This window comes from Equus przewalskii, chromosome 1 (assembly GCF_037783145.1).
Source record: "Equus przewalskii isolate Varuska chromosome 1, EquPr2, whole genome shotgun sequence".
Classification (NCBI taxonomy): domain Eukaryota; kingdom Metazoa; phylum Chordata; class Mammalia; order Perissodactyla; family Equidae; genus Equus; species Equus przewalskii.
In genome coordinates, this window is record NC_091831.1 from 130,245,954 (window position 1) to 130,264,683 (window position 18,730).

General features: G+C 34.9%; 1 protein-coding gene across 6 annotated transcripts in view; it reads left to right on the forward strand.

Moving 5' to 3' along the window:
- Nucleotides 1-18,730, forward strand: part of VPS13C (vacuolar protein sorting 13 homolog C) — a 171,051-nt gene that overhangs the window by 16,518 nt on the left and 135,803 nt on the right. For 4 of the 6 annotated variants that reach the window (XR_011540992.1, XR_011540995.1, XM_070623496.1 and 1 more), the window contains exons 4-6: nucleotides 1,751-1,846; nucleotides 3,522-3,623; nucleotides 14,337-14,399. Coding sequence is in view for 3 of the 6 variants with exons in the window: in XM_070623496.1 (XP_070479597.1) it covers nucleotides 1,751-1,846; nucleotides 3,522-3,623; nucleotides 14,337-14,399 (261 nt within the window). In the remaining 3 variants the exon portion in view is untranslated. The remainder of the gene's footprint in view (nucleotides 1-1,750; nucleotides 1,847-3,521; nucleotides 3,624-14,336; nucleotides 14,400-18,730) is intronic. The other 2 variants (XR_011540996.1, XM_070623506.1) reach the window with 1 other exon arrangement.

Sequence of the window (18,730 nt, forward strand, 5' to 3'; positions counted from 1 at the left end):
CTTAAAAAATTTCTTATCTATAAAAGGGAGACAGACTATAACCGAATTCCAGTGGAATTCAGGATACTGAAGTAAGGTAAATGGAGAGAAGAAAAGGTTTAGGGAACAGACAGTCGCTTTTTGGTATGCTAGTTAAAGGTGCATTTCCCACTTTTTCAGTATCATGCTCACCAAGAAGGCAATCAAATAAATTTTTTAGGAGTTTATGAGGTAATTACAAATATAACAGTATCTATTATAAATATAGGTGTGGGTCAGTATAAAATTGTCAGACTTAGAAATGACCCAGAAGTATATGGCATTGTCTCTAGACTCCCCTTGCATGGGAGCCATTTAAGAAACTCAGGAGGGTTACAAGCTGAAGAAAAAAAATTTAAATAATTTGAGATTTTTAACCCTGGGAATAGATTTCCAGGTAAAACTGGCTTGCCTACATAGCCATCCAGGTGAATCAAAATATCCTTTTTTATATTGCATTATTTTATTTCCTCTTCAGTGTGTTATCCTGTTTAACAATTCTTTGAACTTTGAGCATCTTTATTTAAAAGTGCCAGTGATTCTGGTGGTGTAAGTAGCTTAGTCATTCACATAATAGTATGACTTAGTTGAACCTGATTCTTTTCTCTTCAGAGTCTTGATCAGCAGCGCTGAGAGAATTATAGTTTTTATAGGGTTATTATTTTTTGAATTGTGGTGAGAGAAGGTATTTTATTTTGGAACATGAAAAGCTTTGGAGATACACAAGGTTGGGATAGAAGTTCTCTAGTATTGTTGAGGGCCGATTGGGACATTGGCTGCCTAGGAACCTGGAGAGAGGGCATACTGGAGATTAGGAAAAGAGTAAAGAAATAAATATGGAAAGATAGAAAAGAGGTTTTAACTATTTCAAAATTTAGCCAAGAGTGTGCCCTTTGTGGCTTCTCTCCTGCTCTATGTAGCCTTTTCCCATCAAACTCCAAACTTGGCTTAGTGATGCTCAGGGCCATAGTTCATCTATATTATGAGTGAAAAAGTTTCTCAGTCTCTGAAAAACCTGAGATTAATACCATTGTTTCCAAGAGAGAAGTGTGTTCTACCTTTCAAGTAATTTATAAGTAGATATTTGGAATATAACTGGTCTGAACTGCCTGTAACTCATAATTATAAAGCAGTATACCTTTCCTTTAGGACCGGCCTCTTCCAACTGTAGCAATTTGGTCTACTGTCAAAGGTCTGTTCCTTAGGTACTCTTCTCTGTGTTGCTGCTTCAGTGCCTGGGATCTTGTACAGATATTATTTTCTAATTGTGTTGTAGAGATGTAGTCGTAGGTATGCACAGAACAGCATGTACAGTATTAAGACCATCAACTGTTGGATGAGGAAGAGCACCAGTTCTGGTTCCAGCATCCTCACTGGTGACTTGGGTGGACTCAGCAATTAATTTAACTTCTCTGAGACTGTTTCCTTTTTTTGAAAATTGAAATAATAGCTGCTTCATTCTTCTCACAGTTTGAGAATATTAAGTGAAATAATAGTTATCAAAAAGTTGGAAAAATATAAAGCACAATGTAAATAATCACTTCAGATAGTAATATAACATGGAAAAGATCTTTGCAAACTTCAGTGTTGGAGTTTTCTGTTTATTCTGAGTGATATACATACTATATGTGTGAAAGATTTTGTTATACTTTTTTTCTTAATGGAAAGTGAGAAACGTATATCTTCTTGAGCAGCCAAATAAGAATTTAAGGTTGATATTATGTTTCTTTAGATAAACTAACTTTGAAGATTCCTTGGAAGAACCTTTATGGAGAAGCAGTTGTTGCGACCCTAGAGGGATTATACCTGCTTGTTGTCCCTGGAGCAAGTATGTCACTTTAGGTTATAACCATTCAGTAACATTGCAATGAAATTAAATTGTTGCCTGGGTTAAGTCTTTTAATATGTTTAGTAAAATAGAAGATAATTTAAATAAACTAATCATATACATATATGCACTTAAAGTGTACATTTTACATATACACACATATGTATTACCACATTTGTATATAAAATAGTTTTATTTTATTGTTGGAAAGAATGATTTCAACCATTAGGTTCATTCTGTTCTCTGTGAATAATTATTTTGCAACTAAGGCTTTCTATTAAGTTGAGATGCATTAGACATTTACTTTTGGAGAATGAAATGAAATAAGTTTTAAAAAATGTACTGATGTTTTAATCTACAGATTTCAGGATTGGAAAATTTTTTTCACATTTTGTTGCTTCTAATTTTGAATGAATGTTCTCTCAAAAATGTGTGTAAATGGGGACTTTTTTCTTTATAAATTATAGTATTTTAATTTTTAATTAATGTTTTAAGGCAGTGATCTTTCAGTATTATCTTTTGTTATTAATGTTTTCTCAGTTATAAGAACAATATAGTGTTAAGAAAAGTTTGGATATCTTAGGAGAAATTACTTTTTTTCTCAACCACAAAACAAACACAATTTTTATATTTTTTTTCAAGCTTGCTGCCTGAGCTAACAACTGTTGCCAATCTTTTTTTTTTTTCTCTTCTTCTTCTTCTCCTCAAAGCCCCCCAGTACACAGTTGTGTATTCTAGTTGTGAGTGCCTCTGTCTGTGCTATGTGAGACGCTGCCTCAGAATGGCCTGATGAGCAGTGCCACCTCTGCACGCAGGATCGGAACCGGCGAAACCCTGGGCCACTGAAGTGGAGCGTGCGAACTTAACCACTTGGTTGTGGGGCCGGGCCCCACCATTTTTATTTTTATATTTTTCTTTCCAGTCTTTACTATATACATCCTTGATTTGATGTAGTATTTATCATACTATGTTTACAACATGGATTTGGCTTTTTCACTTAATATACATGTTTTTAATATGTTTCACAGTTTTCGTGGTGATAGTGACAATTTTGAAAAGCTGTATGATATTTCGTTGTGGACTGCCTACTGTTTTTTACTGTTACAGTGAACGTTATAACACCTTCTTATAGATATCATTTTTATTCTTTTGTGTTATTTCCTTAGGATACATTATCGGAAATGAAATTACTAATAAAAAGGATATATATATCTGATAATTGTTGATACATATTCTTGAATTTCTTTCTGAAAGTCTTTTTATCAATCTACATTAATACCATCTGGTATTAGCTATTGCATGTTTTCTGTAATTTCTCACAATTTTTGCACTCAGATATAATAACTAAAAAATTTCTAATGTACTTTCTGCCTTCCCTCTGTTCCTCCCTTTTACCTATCTACTCACTCTTTTTCCCTCTTACCCTTTCTCCTATCTTCCTCTCTTCCTTTAATTCATTTCCTTCCCTCCTTTACTTTTTGATATAAACTTTGTAAATAAATAGGAATCATTTATGTTTAAGCTTTTTGTAAAACTAATCTAAAGAATGCAACCCTTCTTTGCCTTACAAAAAAAGACATATTACACACACATACACAATCGTAATGAGGCTGTTTTCCTAATGTTTATTTATTAATTGCCTTTCTTTATGTGTGAATTAACTATGTATTTTTAGGTATTAAATATGATGCTGAAAAAGAAGAAAAATCCTTGCAAGATATTAAACAGAAAGAGCTATCCCGAATTGAAGAAGCCCTTCAAAAAGCAGCAGAGAAAGGTATAGTAAGCTTATGTTTTAGATAAACTTAGATATACCTATATTTTAGATATGTTTAATACACTTTAAAGAGGATACTTTCATAAGCTGTCATAGCTGTAGTTGCAAAGAAAGAATCTATTAAAGTCATGTCTCAAAATATTGATTATAAATATTTTAATGACTAGCATTTAGGAATCATTGCCTTTTTCTGTGATTGTTTTATCTCACTGCCAGTTTAATTTTCCCACTTTTCTTATACAGAAATACTTTATGGAGACTTCCCGAATTCTCTGTGTTCTTGCAGACCTGTTTGTTTTTGCCACAGGTTAACAGTTTCTTTGCCTGCATTTTTACCTGTGTTCTTGGAAGATAATAAAGTTCAGTATATTAATATAGTGAGATAATGTTTAGACGAAATGGTGCTGTAATTCTATTCCCAGATGTATTTCTTGATGTTGTATAGGAGATTTTTGAAAACATGATTCTTCAGATTTCAGCATTTTAAAATCTTGCCTTGTTTTAATATTTTGTTTTTATCTAAAAATAAATCTGGTGACTATTTTGACTTGGTTTATGGAGCAAGAATAGGATAAGATAAAAAAAGAGTAATCTATAGAGTGATGAGCTGGAAGACTTTTCCAAACCTGCAGTTTGTTTTTCTCTTTCAAGTCAAATCACACCCTGATTGCTGACTGCGTTATAGGGTTACTGGCATTTTATATCATTTTCGTGTCATATTTTGCATCATATCGTGCCATATGGTGGCATATTTATATATTTCTGTTATGAAAGAAGATGATACCAGAAATGCTAAGGCATTTCTCTTTGGTCTATCTAAAAAGATGTGGCAAATAGTGAGTGAGAAATGATGGAACTTATATTTAGATATAATATTTCTTTTCCTGGCCTAAGCTACTGACATTTAATTGAATCAATAAGAAGTCTCTCTTAAAAATAGTTTGCCCATTAAAATTGTTTATCAATGATTTTAATTTTTTTTGCCCCAAGTGTTTTCTCTTTTACAGAATTACTGATTCTTTTACAAAAAATTACTAAAATACTTAAAATACAAAAGATATCTTAATGGAAGAAATAAAAAAAGCCTAAACATTTTTTCCCTTTGTTTTTTATACTTAAGCACATTTTGTCTTTCTGCTGAAGATTAAGAATCTATATTTTTATGAAAAGTTTCTTTTTTTCTATTTTATGTGCCAAATAAAGCAAGGTGATAATCGTTTTGTTTTATGACAATCCAGTGTGATGATTTGTTTTTATTCACTTTTGGTTAATTAGTATTATGGAACTAGTACTATAAAAATGAAAAGAAAGACTTAGAGAACACTAGAATTTCATTTCTTTCTTGAAACAGTTCAGATTAAATATATTTTCTTAACACCCACTTAGAATTATATATATTCATCAGTAAGTATATTGACATATACTTAGATATATTGATATAACATGTAAATATACATTTATAATCTATAATATATAATTGTTATATTTTCCCTTTTAAGGAACAAACCCCAACTCCTCCTTTTTTTTCTTTTGGATAGAAATAACTGGGATTGCTTAAAAAATATTTTAGTGTTTCTAGTGAACTGTGAGAAAAAGCCACTCCTCTTTTAGTCATTGACAACTTAATTGGCAAAACAATAACCTGCTATACATTTTGTATTGCGTACCTAGGAAATTTTGTCTCCTGAGTTTTCAGTGCTTATGAAAATTCTGTGTTTGGGTCTGGCAGAGAGGCTATTAAGGATGATTTGATGTATTTATAGGAGATGAACTTCTGTAGTATTAAGTTTGTGTAAATAGGACTGTTAGGTTTATATAATAATAATTATATTGTGGTTTCTTGGTTGATAAAATTTAGGTTTTGTTGGGATAGAACTAAAATTCAGAAAGTGAAACTCACTTTTAACATTGTTAGATTTGTCAGAAAAAAGTTCTGAGTATAAAAGAGAATAAATTCAGGAATTGGGAAATGTGTTGATAGAGATTGTTTTTCCTTAATTGTCAAGAAATATATTTAATTATCTTAACTGCATATAAATTTTTTTCTAGTTTCTGTGACTATGGATCCCATCTTCATATATTATTTTTTATGTGAATGATAGAAGACAATCCAGACCTTTAGATACTTTGCATTTCACCATATTAATTAATAGTTGTGACTAATTACTATACTTTGTTTTTCAGACATTATTTTTTCACTTATTTATTTTTTCTTTTTTTTAAGTTCATAATAGTTTACATCAATGTGAGATTACAGTTGTACGTTATTTCTTGACTGTCACTACGTAAGTGCTCCCCTTCACCCTCTGTGTCCACCCCCTACCCCTGTTGCCCTGTAACCACTGCACTGTTTTCTTTGTCCATGTATTTGTTTATATTACATATATGAGTGAAATCCCCTGGTGTTTGTCTTTCTCAGACTGGCTTATTTCGCTTAGCATAATTCCCTCCAGGTTCTTCCTTGTTATTGCAAATGGGATGAATAGTCTTTTTTTCTGGCTGAATAGTATTCCATCGTATATATATATATATATATATATATATATACCACATCTTCTTTATCCAATCATCAGTTGATAGGCACTTGGATTATTTCCATGTGTTAGCTATTATGTATAGTGCTGCAACGAACATAGGGGTGCATAGGCTACTTTGTATTGTTGATTTCAAATTGTTTGGGTAGGTACCCAGTAGTGGGATAGCTGGGTCATATGGCAGTTCTATTTTTAGATTTTTGAGGAATCTCAATACTGTTTTCCATTCTGGCTGCACCAGTTTGCATTCCCACCAGCAGCGTATGAGGATTCCCTTTTCTCCACACCCTCTACAACATTTGTTATTTTTAGTCTTAGTGATTATAGACATTTTAACAGGCATAAGGTGGTATCTTAGTGTAGTTTTGATTTGCATTTCCCTGATGATTAGTGATGTTGAACATCTTTTCATGTGTTTATTGGCCATCTGTATATCTTCTTTGGAAAACTGTCTGTTCATATCCTCTGCCCATTTTTTGATCAAGTTGTTTGTGTTTTTATTGTTCAGTTGTGTGAGTTCCTTATATATTATGGAGATTAACCCCTTGTCAGATACATGATTTGCAAATATTTTCTCCTAATTGGTGAGATGTCTCTTTGTTTTGATTCTAGTTTCTTTTGCCTTGCAGAAGCTCTTTAGTCTGATGAACTCCCACTTATTTATTTTTTCTTTTCTTTCCCTTGTCTGAGAAGACATGGTACTTGAAAAGATCCTTTTAAGTTCGATATCAAAGAGTGTACTACCTATATTATATTCCAGGAGTTTTACGGTTTCAGGACTTATCTTCAAGTCTTTGATCCATTTTGAGTTTATTTTTGTATATGACATTGGATAGTGGTCTACCTTCATTCTTTTGCAAGTGGTTGTCCAGTTTTCCCAACACTATTTACTGAAGAGACTGTCTTTTCTCCATTGTACATTCTTGGCACCTTTGTCGAAGATTAGCTGCCCTTAGATGTGTGGTTTTGTTTCTGGGCTTTCAGTTCTGTTCCATTGATCTGTGTGCCTGTTTTTGTGCTGGTACTATGCTGTTTTTATCATTATGGCTTTGTAGTACATTTTGAAGTCAGGGATTGTGATGCCTCCAGCTTTGTTCTTTTTTCTCAGTATTGCTTTAGCAATTTGGGGTCTTTGGTTGCCCCAAATGAATTTTAGAATTCTTTGCTCTATTTCTGTGAAGAATGTCATTGGGATTCTGATTGGGATTGCATTGAATCTGTAGATTGCTTTGGGTAGTATGGACATTTTAACTATATTTATTCTTCCGATCCATGAGCAAGGAATCTCTTTCCATCTCTTTAGGTCGTTATCAATTTCTTTCAGTAATGTCTTATAGTTTTCATTATATAAGTCCTTCACCTCCTTGGTTAAAATTATTCCTAGGTGCTTTATTCTTTTAGTTGTGATTGCAAATAGAATTGTATTCTTGAGTTCTCTTTCTGTAAGTTCGTTATTAGAGTATAGAAAAGCAACTGAGTTTTGTAAGTTGATTCTGTACCCTGCAAGTTTATTGTAGTTGTTAATTATTTCTATTAGTTTTCTGATGGATTTTTTTGGGTTTTCTGTATATAAGATCATGTCGTCTGCAAACAGCAAGAGTTTCACTTCTGCACCTCCTGTTTGGATTCCTTTTATTCCTTTCTCTTGCCTAATTGTTCTGGCTGAAATCTCCAGTACTATGTTGAATAAGCGTGGTTATCCTTTTCCTGTTCCTGTCCTCAGGGGGACAGCGTTCAGTTTTTGCCCATTGAGTATGATGTTGGCTGTGGGTTTTATTATGTTGAGGTAATTTCCTTCTATCCCCTTTTTGTTAAGAGTTTTTATCATAAATGGCTGTTGGATCTTGTTAAATGCTTTCTCTGCATCTATTGAGATGATCATGTGTTTTTATTCCTCAATTTGTTGATGTGGTGTATCATGTTGATTGATTTGTGGATGTTGAACCATCCCTGTGTCCCTGGTATGAATCCCACTTGATCATGATGTCTGATCCTTTTGATGTATTGCTGAATTTGGGTTGCCAAAATTTTGTTGAGGATTTTTGCATCTATGTTCATTAGCGATATTGGCCTGTAGTTTTCCTTTTTTGTGCTGTCCTTGTCAGGCTGTGGTATCAGAGTGATGTTGGCTTTATAGAATGTGTTAGGAAGTGTTCCATCTTCCCTAAGTTTTTGGAATAGCTTGAGAAGGATAGATATTAAATCCTCTCTGAAAGTTTGGCAAAATTCCCCAGGAAAGCTGTCTGGTCCTGGGGTTTTATTCTTTGGGATGCTTTTGATTACTCTTTCAATCTCTTTCCTTGTGATTCGTCTATTCAGATTGTCTGTTTATTCTTGACTCATCTTTGGGAGGTTGTAAGAGTCTAAGAATTTATCCATTTCCTCTAGATTATCCATTTTGTTGGCATATAGTTTTTCATAGTATTCTCTTATAATCTGTTGTATTTCTGTGGAGTCTTGTTATTTCTCCTCTTTCATTTCTGATTTTATTTATCTGACCTTTCTCTCTTTTTACTTTCTAAGTCAAGCTAGGGATTTGTCAACTTTATTTATCTTCTCAAACATCCAGCTCTTTGTTTCATTGATCCTTTCTACTGCCTTTTTTGTTGCAATAGCATTTATTTCTGCTCTGATTTCTATTATTTCTCTCCTTCTGCTGACTTTGGCCTTTGTTTGTTCTTCTTTTTCTAATTCAGTTAGGTGTAATTTGAGATTGCTTATTTGGGAATTTTCTTGTTTGTTAAGGTGTGCCTGTATTGCGATGAATTTCTCTCTTAATACAGCTTTTGCCGCATCCCATATGAGTTGGTATGGTATGTTATCATTTTCATTTGTCTCCAGATATTTTTTGATTTCTTCTTTAATTTATTCACTGATCCATTGCTTGTTCAATAGCATAATGTTTAGTCTCCACATCTTTCTCCCTTTCTCAGCTTTTATTTTGTAATTAATTTCTATGCTATAAAGCTAGAAATGTTCCATGTGCACTTGAGAAGAATGTGTATTCTGTTGTTTTGGGATGGAGTGTTCTATGTATGTCTGTTAAGTCCAACTGGTTTAGCTTTTCATTTAATTCCACTGTTTCCTTGTTGATTTTCTGTCTGGATAATCTATCTATTGATGTGAGTGAGGTGTTGAGGTCCCCTGCTATTATTGTGTTATTATTAATATCTTCTTTTAGGTTTGTTAATAGTTGCTTTATGAACTTTGGTGCTCCTGTGTTGGGTGCATAGATGTTTATAAGCATTATTTCTTCTTGATGGAGTGTCCCTTTGATCATTATGTACTGCCCCTCTTTGTCTTTCTTTACCTGTCTTATCTTGAAGTCTACTTTGTCTGATATAAGTATTGCAACACCTGCTTTCTTTTGTTTGCCATTAGCTTGGAGTATTGTCTTCCACCCCTTCACTCTGAGCCTGTGTTTGTCATTGGAGCTGAGATGTGTTTCCTGGAGGCAGAAAATTGTTGGGTCCTGTTCTTTAATCCATCTTGCCACTTTGTCTTTTTATTGGAGAATTCAATCCATTTATGTTTAGGGTGATTATTGATGTATGAGGGCTTAATGCTGTCATTTTATCACTCATTTTCCAGTTTTCCTGCATTTCCTTTGTTTCTTGTCCTGTGTGTTTTGGTCTACCCATTGAATTATGTAGTTTTTAATGATGTTTTTCTTTGTTTTTTCCTTATTTATTTTTTGTGTCTCTGTTCTGCTTTTTTGTTTAGTGGTTACCCTGAGGTTTGTATTCAGACTCTTGTTATAAGATAGTCCATTTTCTGATAGCCTCTTATTTCCTTAGTCTAAACCAGTTCAGTCCCTTTCCTCCTCCCCTCCTAAGTTGTTTTTCTCATATCTTGTTCCAACTTGTGTTGGGAGTTTGTGGTTAATGTGACAAGGTTGTCTTTGTTTTTGCTGTTTTCCTTCCCTTTAGCCTAATACTGTAGTTGAATATTTACTATCCTGTTCTGATTCTATTTATCTCCTTACTCTGTGTTTTGTGACTCCTTTCTCCCTTTTTTTCTTTTTTCAGGTATGAGGTCCTTGAGGTTTTCTTGTGTGTGTGTGTGGGGGGGGGGGCGGGGGGCGTCTCGTGGCTATGGAGTCCCTTAGCTTTTGTTTGTCTGGGAAAGATTTAATTTCTTCCCCATATCTGAAGGATGTTTTTGCTGGATAGAGTATTCTTGGCTGAAGATTCTTGTTTTTTAAAGATTTGAATATGTCGTTCCATTCTCTCCTAGCTTGTAAGGTTTCTTGCAGAGAAATCTGCTGAAAGCCTGATAGGGGTTCCTGTGTAGGTTATTTTCTTCTGCCTTGCTGCCCTTAGTATTCTTTCTTTGCCATTCGTTTTTGCCAGTTTTATTACTATATGCCTTGCAGTAGGTCTTTTTACATTGATAAGTCTAGGAGATCTGGAAACTTCTTCCACACGTATTTCTCTCTCTTTCCCTAGATTTGGGAAGTTCTCTGCTATTATTTCTTTGAACATGGTATCTGCTCCATTCTTCTCTTCATCTTCTTGAATACCTGTAATTCTTATGTTGCATTTCCTCATTGAGTCGGATATTTCTCAGAGACTTTCTTCATCTCTTTTTAGTCTTAGTTCTCTCTCCTCCTCTGTCTGGAGCATTTCAACATATCTATCTTCAATTATGCTGCTACCCTTCTCTATATGTCCACTTGAGTGTTCAGGGAATCCATATTTTGTTTTATCTCTTCCATTGTGTCTTTCATCTCTAATATTCCGATTGATTCTTCTTTATAGTTTCAATCTCTTTTGTGAAGTAGCTCCTGAACTCGTTGAATTGTTTCTCTATATTCTCTTTTACCTTGTTGAGTTTTTTGATGATAGCTATTTTGAGTTCATTGTCATTTAGCTTACATATTTCTCTGTCCTCAGGACTGAGTTCTGGGTGCTTGTCATTTTCTCTTTGGTCTGGAGATTTGAGGTAGTGTCTGATGTTGGAGGATCGGGTCTTTCTCATTCTGATATTATTCGGTTGCAGTTACCACCTATCGCCACTGGGTGGGGTGGGGGGTCAAGAGCCACATATTCTGAGCCCTTTGCTTTTAGCTGATATCCCAGGCAGTGGTATGGCACAGGGTGGGTGGGAGAAGGGGTGCTTTCTCCTGTGTGCACTCCAAGCTTTCTCAATCAGCTCTCACTTTCTGGTCTCCTGGGGTGTTGGCTTGATGCGGTCACCCCTCACGAAAGCTTTTGCCCCATTAGAGGGCTTCTCTCTAGGCTGCAAGGGCCCTCGGGAGTCCTTGGTGATCCTGTGAACCAGCGTCCCCTCCCTGGCTCCTTCTTTCACAGATCCTCCTGGAGTCTCAATGGCAGTTTTTAGGAGAGGGAGTGAAAATCTCTCTTACCCCATTCTAGCTCCTCTGAGGGGGGCTCCAGCCTCTTTGCCCTCCATCGTGTGGCTATGTGTCTCTCCGAGGTTTTTTTTTACTATGTTAGGGTGTCCTCTGTTGGAGTATGGATGTCCCTTTTTGTTGTATGTTGGAGGGGAGAGAGTCTCGGGCAAGTTCACTCCACCATGATGCTGACTTCCTCTCTGTTTCTTGATTTAAAAAGCACAAAAGCACCATCACGTGTCTAGAGACTCAGAGAGATAAGATGAAGAAGTGATTCAACTCTAAGCAGCAGATGACAAAAATGAAGAAGTCTTTATGCTGATCTGCTTTAAAAAAACATGTTACCTAATTTGTTTTATTTGATAAAATAGAGTGCTGCCTACTGTCATGTGGGGGAAAAAAGAAAATTGACATATAACTATGAGTTTATTGCTAGAGTTTGCTTAACTGTAAAAATAAACTCCTTGATGTTTTTCTCCTTTCGTTTTATTGTAGTGAGTTTATTTTCCTGAAAAGGCTATTATAAAGTAAAGAGAAAGATTGAATTCCCAGTGAGGTCAAAAGATTTCAGAATACTGTAGATTCTGTATTTAAAATGTTAATTTTATCAAGTAGTATATACACACACTTTAAAAATCCAATAGTTTTGCCAGAAAGACTTATCATGAAAAATGTCAGTCCCCTGTTCCACCCTTCTTTATGCTTTAGACCCACTCCTTGGAGAGAACCATTGTTTTAGAAATACTAACATTCTGCTATTATCTAAGTTAATAATGTAAGGCATTATGTAGGATTTCCTGTTATGGTAATCAAGGAGTTTATCTCTCTTACCATCTGCTTTCCCTCTAAATTCACCTCCCTATCTTCTCATTATATGGTTATATCATAATTTTTGGCCAATTACTAGTTAAAATTTACATTTCTATGACAGTATAATTATTGTTCACTGCATAGGTCAAGTGATGCATTATGATTGTATTTAATTTCTTATCTAATCTTTTGTTTTTCTTGAATTTGTAAATGCTTCTTTTTTATTTGCTTAGTCTTTTATGTAAATTTACTTTTAATTCTTTTCATGTGCTGCATGAAATGTTACGACTGTCAATGTTATTTTCCAATTGCCCAAACCCAGCTATTAGTCCCCTCCCCGTCCCCCATTTTCTTCTGGAGATCTCCTTGTGAACTGCTTATGTTTTTAGTCTTGCTACACAGTTGTCATCCTGGGACTGGTCTTCATCACTCTTCTGTGTTTAATTCACTGTTTTCTGGGTCCCTTCCCTTTTGATCTTTGTTAGTTTGTTTTGCCAGAGCATATCAAGTAGCCTTTCAGAAAGGGTGCACTCCTTATAATTGTTAAAATCCTTCCAAGTCTGAAAGTCATTGTGTTTTACTTCTACACATGTTTGATTTGGCTAGGGATGGAATGCTAGGTTTTAAATTAGAATTTTGAAGGCAATATCTTCTACCTTCCAGGTACTTTTGAGAAGTCTGATGCCAATCTGCTTGACACATTGTTGTAAACACAAAAATTAGAAAATACCTGGACCCTACTGTCGAAGACTTACATTTTAGTTGGGAAAATAAGATGTATGCATAATAATAAACAGGAGAAAGTGTTGAGTTCCATCAAGGAGGTATAGATAGAGTGTTAAGGGTGTTCAGAATGGACATATCTTGTTCAGCCAAAGAGATCAGAGTAGACACTGTGAAGATATGTATTTCAGCTGGGTCTAGAAGGATGAGTCTGCAGAAAGGAGAGAGGACATTCTAGGTAGAGGGGACAGTGAAGGTGGAAAGGTATAGAGCATGTTTGGGGAACGGCTAAGGATTTGGGAGTTTGATAGAGTGTAGTTCGATGTAAGTTGGAAAGCTAAGTTTAGGCCAGTTTTAAGAGATTTGAGTGCCATGATGATGCTAACAACAGTGATAGCAGCTAACATTTATTGAGTATTGAGCATATACTATTTTCCAGTCACTCTTCAAAATGCTTTACATGAATTGACTCATTTAATAGTTATAACTATTGATGTAAGTGCTGATATAAGTATATGATATAGGGCTATTATTGTTCCAATTTTACAGTTGAGAAAGCTGAAAGTTAAATAACTTGTTCTAGATCACGCCGCTAGAAAGTAATAGAGCTAGAATTTGAACCCAGTTTAGCTCTAGAGCCTATATTTTTAACTCTGTATTGTAATGGGCTTTAATCTGTAGCCAATGGGAGAGTCAGTAAGTTTCTTTTTTCTTTCTTTAAAATCCAGGGAGTGACATGATCAGAGCTGTTTTAGGAAGGTTAAACTTGCTCTGGTGTCTACTCTGTATTTGGGGAGGGAAATGAAAGATGGTGCTATCTAGCTATTGTTAACACAAATGGTTAGAAAGGATTCCGGCAGTGTATCTAAAGAGAACAGATCAGACTAAAGTAAGATGAGAGCATTTCAGCTGACTTTAAAATGGGCAAAATGGTAGGCAAAAAGGGAGCCAAAACAGCAGACTTTTTCTCTGTTTGAAAATTTAAGTAATTCAGTGAGACATTAGCCGTAATTGATATTTGTCTGTCTTGCTTAATTTGAAATTATTAATAGCTATAATTTTAATTATTAAGAAATTTTGTTTTAATATTATGAAAATAAAGCTTATATGTGGAAATGATGAAAATGGTGTCACTGTGGATATTTCCTTAGAAATAAATCATTTTGTGTCACCAAATTTTACCTGTTCTATGATTTCTAATTCTTTGAATTAAGTTTAGACATATTTCATCTGTGAAATTAAGGGTGCTTAATGCTTTGCGTTTTGGTTATTGCTGCCATGCGGATGCAGGCGCACATTCAGGGGAATTCATATATGGCTTGGAAAACTTTGTTTACAAGGACGTCAAGCCTGGTGGGTATGCATGGTTAATTAAATTCAGCTACATAAAAAATCATATTCTTACCTGTGCTTGTGCTTGTCCATTATGACATGCCATCCTTTTAGAAAATATGGAAATGTAATTCATGTTTTTCCTCTTTACCATCATTTCCTTTTCCCTACCTTCTGCAGCCATTTATTCATTCACTAACCATTTAGTGTCTTCCTGTGGCGAGTGCTGCACTGAATGAATGTTCATGGGATAAAGCAATCACAATCCACTGCCCCTGTGAAGCTGACAATTTGATCTGTAGATAACTTTCAAATCCAGACCGCCTTTTACTTCTATAGTATATGTAGTAGTTTCTCAGTTAGGCAGTTCCTCTCCTATCGCAGTGGTTTTCAGACTTGTAAAAAGCAACAAAATGGAAACTTTTTTTGGGTCAGACTTCATTTGGAACCTTGGTAAGAGGTGCTGCTCTGACTTTCTTCTCGTACCTCTCTGATTTGCTCCCCTTTGTCGTAGCTCCAGAGGCACCTCTAGATAGATGACTGTCCCGTGCACTTTGAAATTTGAAACTTCACAAAAGGCAGATTTGAAGGCTGACTGCATTTAGGATTTACAATAGGATTCTTTGATAGCCTAGGAAATTTATCAAGTACGTTAAAATAATGACTTCTAATATATTAAATAATATTTTGATTTAACTTTTCAGGAGCTTATTATATTAACTTAGTCACACTTAAAATTTGTTTTGATTAAATGACAAGTGGGGTCTGCATCTGGAAATGTAAGCAGCAAGCATTGTGATAGAATTACTTCTGTAGCTAGAAACTTCTTTAGTGTTTAGGTTCATTAGGACAAATGGGGGAATTTGCATGGCAAATTTCACAGCATTGAAAGGAATTACCCTGAAAGAGTTTCTCTTTTAACAAATCTGCACCTTCAGTAAGTGTGGCTGACTGTGTTAATATGACTTAAAGTTCCTTTGTTTAATATGAGAGAGAGCATGAGATGCTCATGCTCACTGTCCAATTTTGTAGGTTATACTGAATCAGCTTGCTGTGTCTGCCAGGGATAATGTTTTCTGACCATACTAGGAGTAACCTGTCTCCAGGATGCAAGTGAATTTCAGTGACCCATTCAAATATATAACAAAATCATTGGGCAGCATTGTTAAAAAAAACCAGACAGACAGAAGTCACTATAAAGGAAAGCCTAATTGATTCAGTTTACTTTTTTCCAAAAAAGATACATTAGCCTAGATACAAAACGAGGCCTAGAATATGGATGATTCTGAAATGAGAATAGTTCATTTTGTCTATGATATCTTCATTCAATTGGGTAGGACTTTGTGTGTACTTTAGGATCCTTTCGTCTTTGCAGTTTCTGAGTGTGTATTCCTTCCTCATTTGGTGTCATTTTTTTAAATTAGTCTAGAGCAATGGTTCTCAAAAAGTCAAAATTCATAATCATACTGAAATATTGTTTGATTTTTCACTGTGTTGACATTGGTGCCAATGATGCAAAAGCAATGTTATATAAAATTGCTGGCCGCCTTAGCATGAATCAAGGCAGTGGTATCAAACTGTGTTAATAGCTATTGCACCATGCGCTCACAGTAAAAAAAAGCCACAAAGCACCAATTTTATTTAAGAATGTCCTTGATGAGATAGGAAAATTTTAATTTTAATAAACTTTCAGCTCTTCAGTATGTATCTTTAATATTTCATGTGACTTTTGAGGAAGTATGCATAAAGCACTTAGGCAGACTGAAGTAGGATAATTGTCTCAAGGAAAAGTACCTATGCAGTTGTTTGAGTTGTCAGCTGAACTACTTACTTTTTTCATGAAAAGCCATTTTACTGGGGAAAATTACTGACAGACTCCTATTATTCAGATTTGAGTGTTTAGTAGACATTTCAGCAAAACAGCTTCAAGAATAAACAACTGACAATGTTTGTTGCTAATAGGAAGATTTGAACTTTTGAGCAAAAACTAGAATTTTCAAAAACTTGTGTTTACCACCTTGAGTTTGACAGCTTCCCAATACTTAGACTTTTCTGATGAGATTGGTGGTGATATTAACAAATGTGATTTTTGATATTGAATAATGAAATGACTCAACATTTAGAAGATCTGCATAATTCAATGAAGCAATATTTCCATATTACCAATCCATGATAAAAAATCAGGCATGTGTAAAAGGTGTATTTAAAGTACGAGGTTGAACAGTTGGTTTAATTTGGATGAGAAATTCATTGATAGAGTTTCAGATTCCAAGATGCAACTAACCTTTAAGAAACTACCACTTGTATGAGTTTGGTGAAAGGCCAAACTGAAAATTACATAAAACGGCCATGAAGATGTTCCTCCCTTTTCCTGTGACATACCTGTAGTTAGATCAGATTTTCTTCACATGCTTCAGTCTGAACCACATATCTCAACAGATCAAAGGCAGAAGTAGTTATGCCAATCTAGCTGTCTTCTGCTAAGCCAGATATTAAAGATATTTGTAGGAATGTAAAACCATGCCACTCTTCTCACTACAACTGCAGTTTGGAAAATAGTTATTTTTCATAATTCTATGTTATCTATGCTATAACATAATGTTTTTTTTAAATTGAGTTCACAAATAAATATTGAAAAAAGTTCTCAGTTTTGATTTTCAATAGGGTAAATAGCAGTAGTTGTAACTCATACCAATAAAAAGCTCTTCAAGGATTTCAAAATTTAAATGTGTTAAAGGAGCCCTGAGACCAAAGTATTTGAGAACTCCTTTAGAGATGATTGAGAATCATAAATTTATTATTCACCAGATTAAATAGAAATTTTCCCTAAGAACTATATAGCACTCAGATTAGATTTTGAAACTATTTGGAGAGGTTTAAACGTGCATCTAGCATTGGATCAAAGATGGAACAAGGTACTAGAACAGATGTGAAGCCGGAAAGATAATAGGAGGTCGGGTAAGAAGAGCGAGTTATGGTAGGCTCTAAACCCAGGCAGCTGAACCTCTGTCTCTGAAAGCTGTTCCCGCCAAGTGGGATGGTTTTCAGGGCTACTCTGGCTTTCTTACTTGTTTCTTTTCAAATGGTATTTCTTTCAGAACTCAGTCTTTTTCTTGATGTTTAATTTATGAATGAAAAAGATTCAGAGACCATCACTGTGACAAGAAATACTGGTAATAGCAAAGTCTAGATTCTGTTATATATTTATTAAATATTTACTTCTTAAAACTCAAGGTTTGTAATCTTGTAATCTGGAATTTGGTTCTTAGTTTTTGTAGTGGCAGGAAAATTTGCTTTAAAATATCAAAGAAGAACAAATTTAAAATTTCAAGCTAAATTTCATGTATATTTTCTCAAATATACATAATGTTAACTGAGTTTATCTATTTTATTATAATGTTCAGCTGTGGGTTTTTTGATCACTTGAACAGACATGTTTCATGTGCTTTGTGCAAGATATTAGGATAATTCCTGTCCTAATGAAGACTCTTGCCTGGTGGTAAGAAGTTGTGCGAACATTTTGAATAAAGTGTAGTCACTGCTTAGTGGAAGTTTATATAAGGTGCAAGGATAGATGGCCCTGGAGCTGCTTGGAATAGTTGAAGAAGGCTTCACACAGGCAGTAGTGCTGGACCTGCCATTTGGAAGTCTCCTAGGAGTTTGCCTGGTGAAGAACTTCAGGGAAGGCAGCCCAAGTTTGGGGCATGACGCATGTAGAAGCCTTAGGTATTGGAAAGTTGTGGCTTGTTTTGGAAAGTATGAATAGTATTTCTGAAGTATCCAGTGCAAGGATGACTGGCAGGAGATAGAACAGGACAAGGAGATAGCGATCAGATCTTGAAAGGACCTTTGTGTCATGCAGACACTTTTTCATTTTATCTGGTAGGCTGCAGAGACCCTTTAAAAGAATTTTGAGCAGGGGATTAACAGGCTGTAAATAATAATTTAGAAGATATCTGTCTGGTAGTGGTATAGAAGGATGTTTAAGAGGAAGTAGAGTGGAGACTAGAGGCAGGGGAGACCATCCAGAGACTGCTTCAAGAGTGTAGACTGGAGTTGATGTATAGTAGGCGGTTGAATGGAAAGATTTATAAGCTGGGCAAGATAGGTGTTGGTTAATGCCATGAAGTGAGGCAGTGCCAAATAAAAGAGGATGAGATTTTAAAGGAATTATTAAACCAGTTTCAATGCACAGTTAAATGTACATTTTAAGCCCTTTTTTTGTATTCTTTATATCCTTAAGTCATTAAAGGATCCTGCTTGTGAGGTGTGTCATCCAGAGGAAGTCATCTGTCGGCAACCTACTCATTCATTTCATTTGTGTTCCTATGTCCCTACCACACATTTATCAA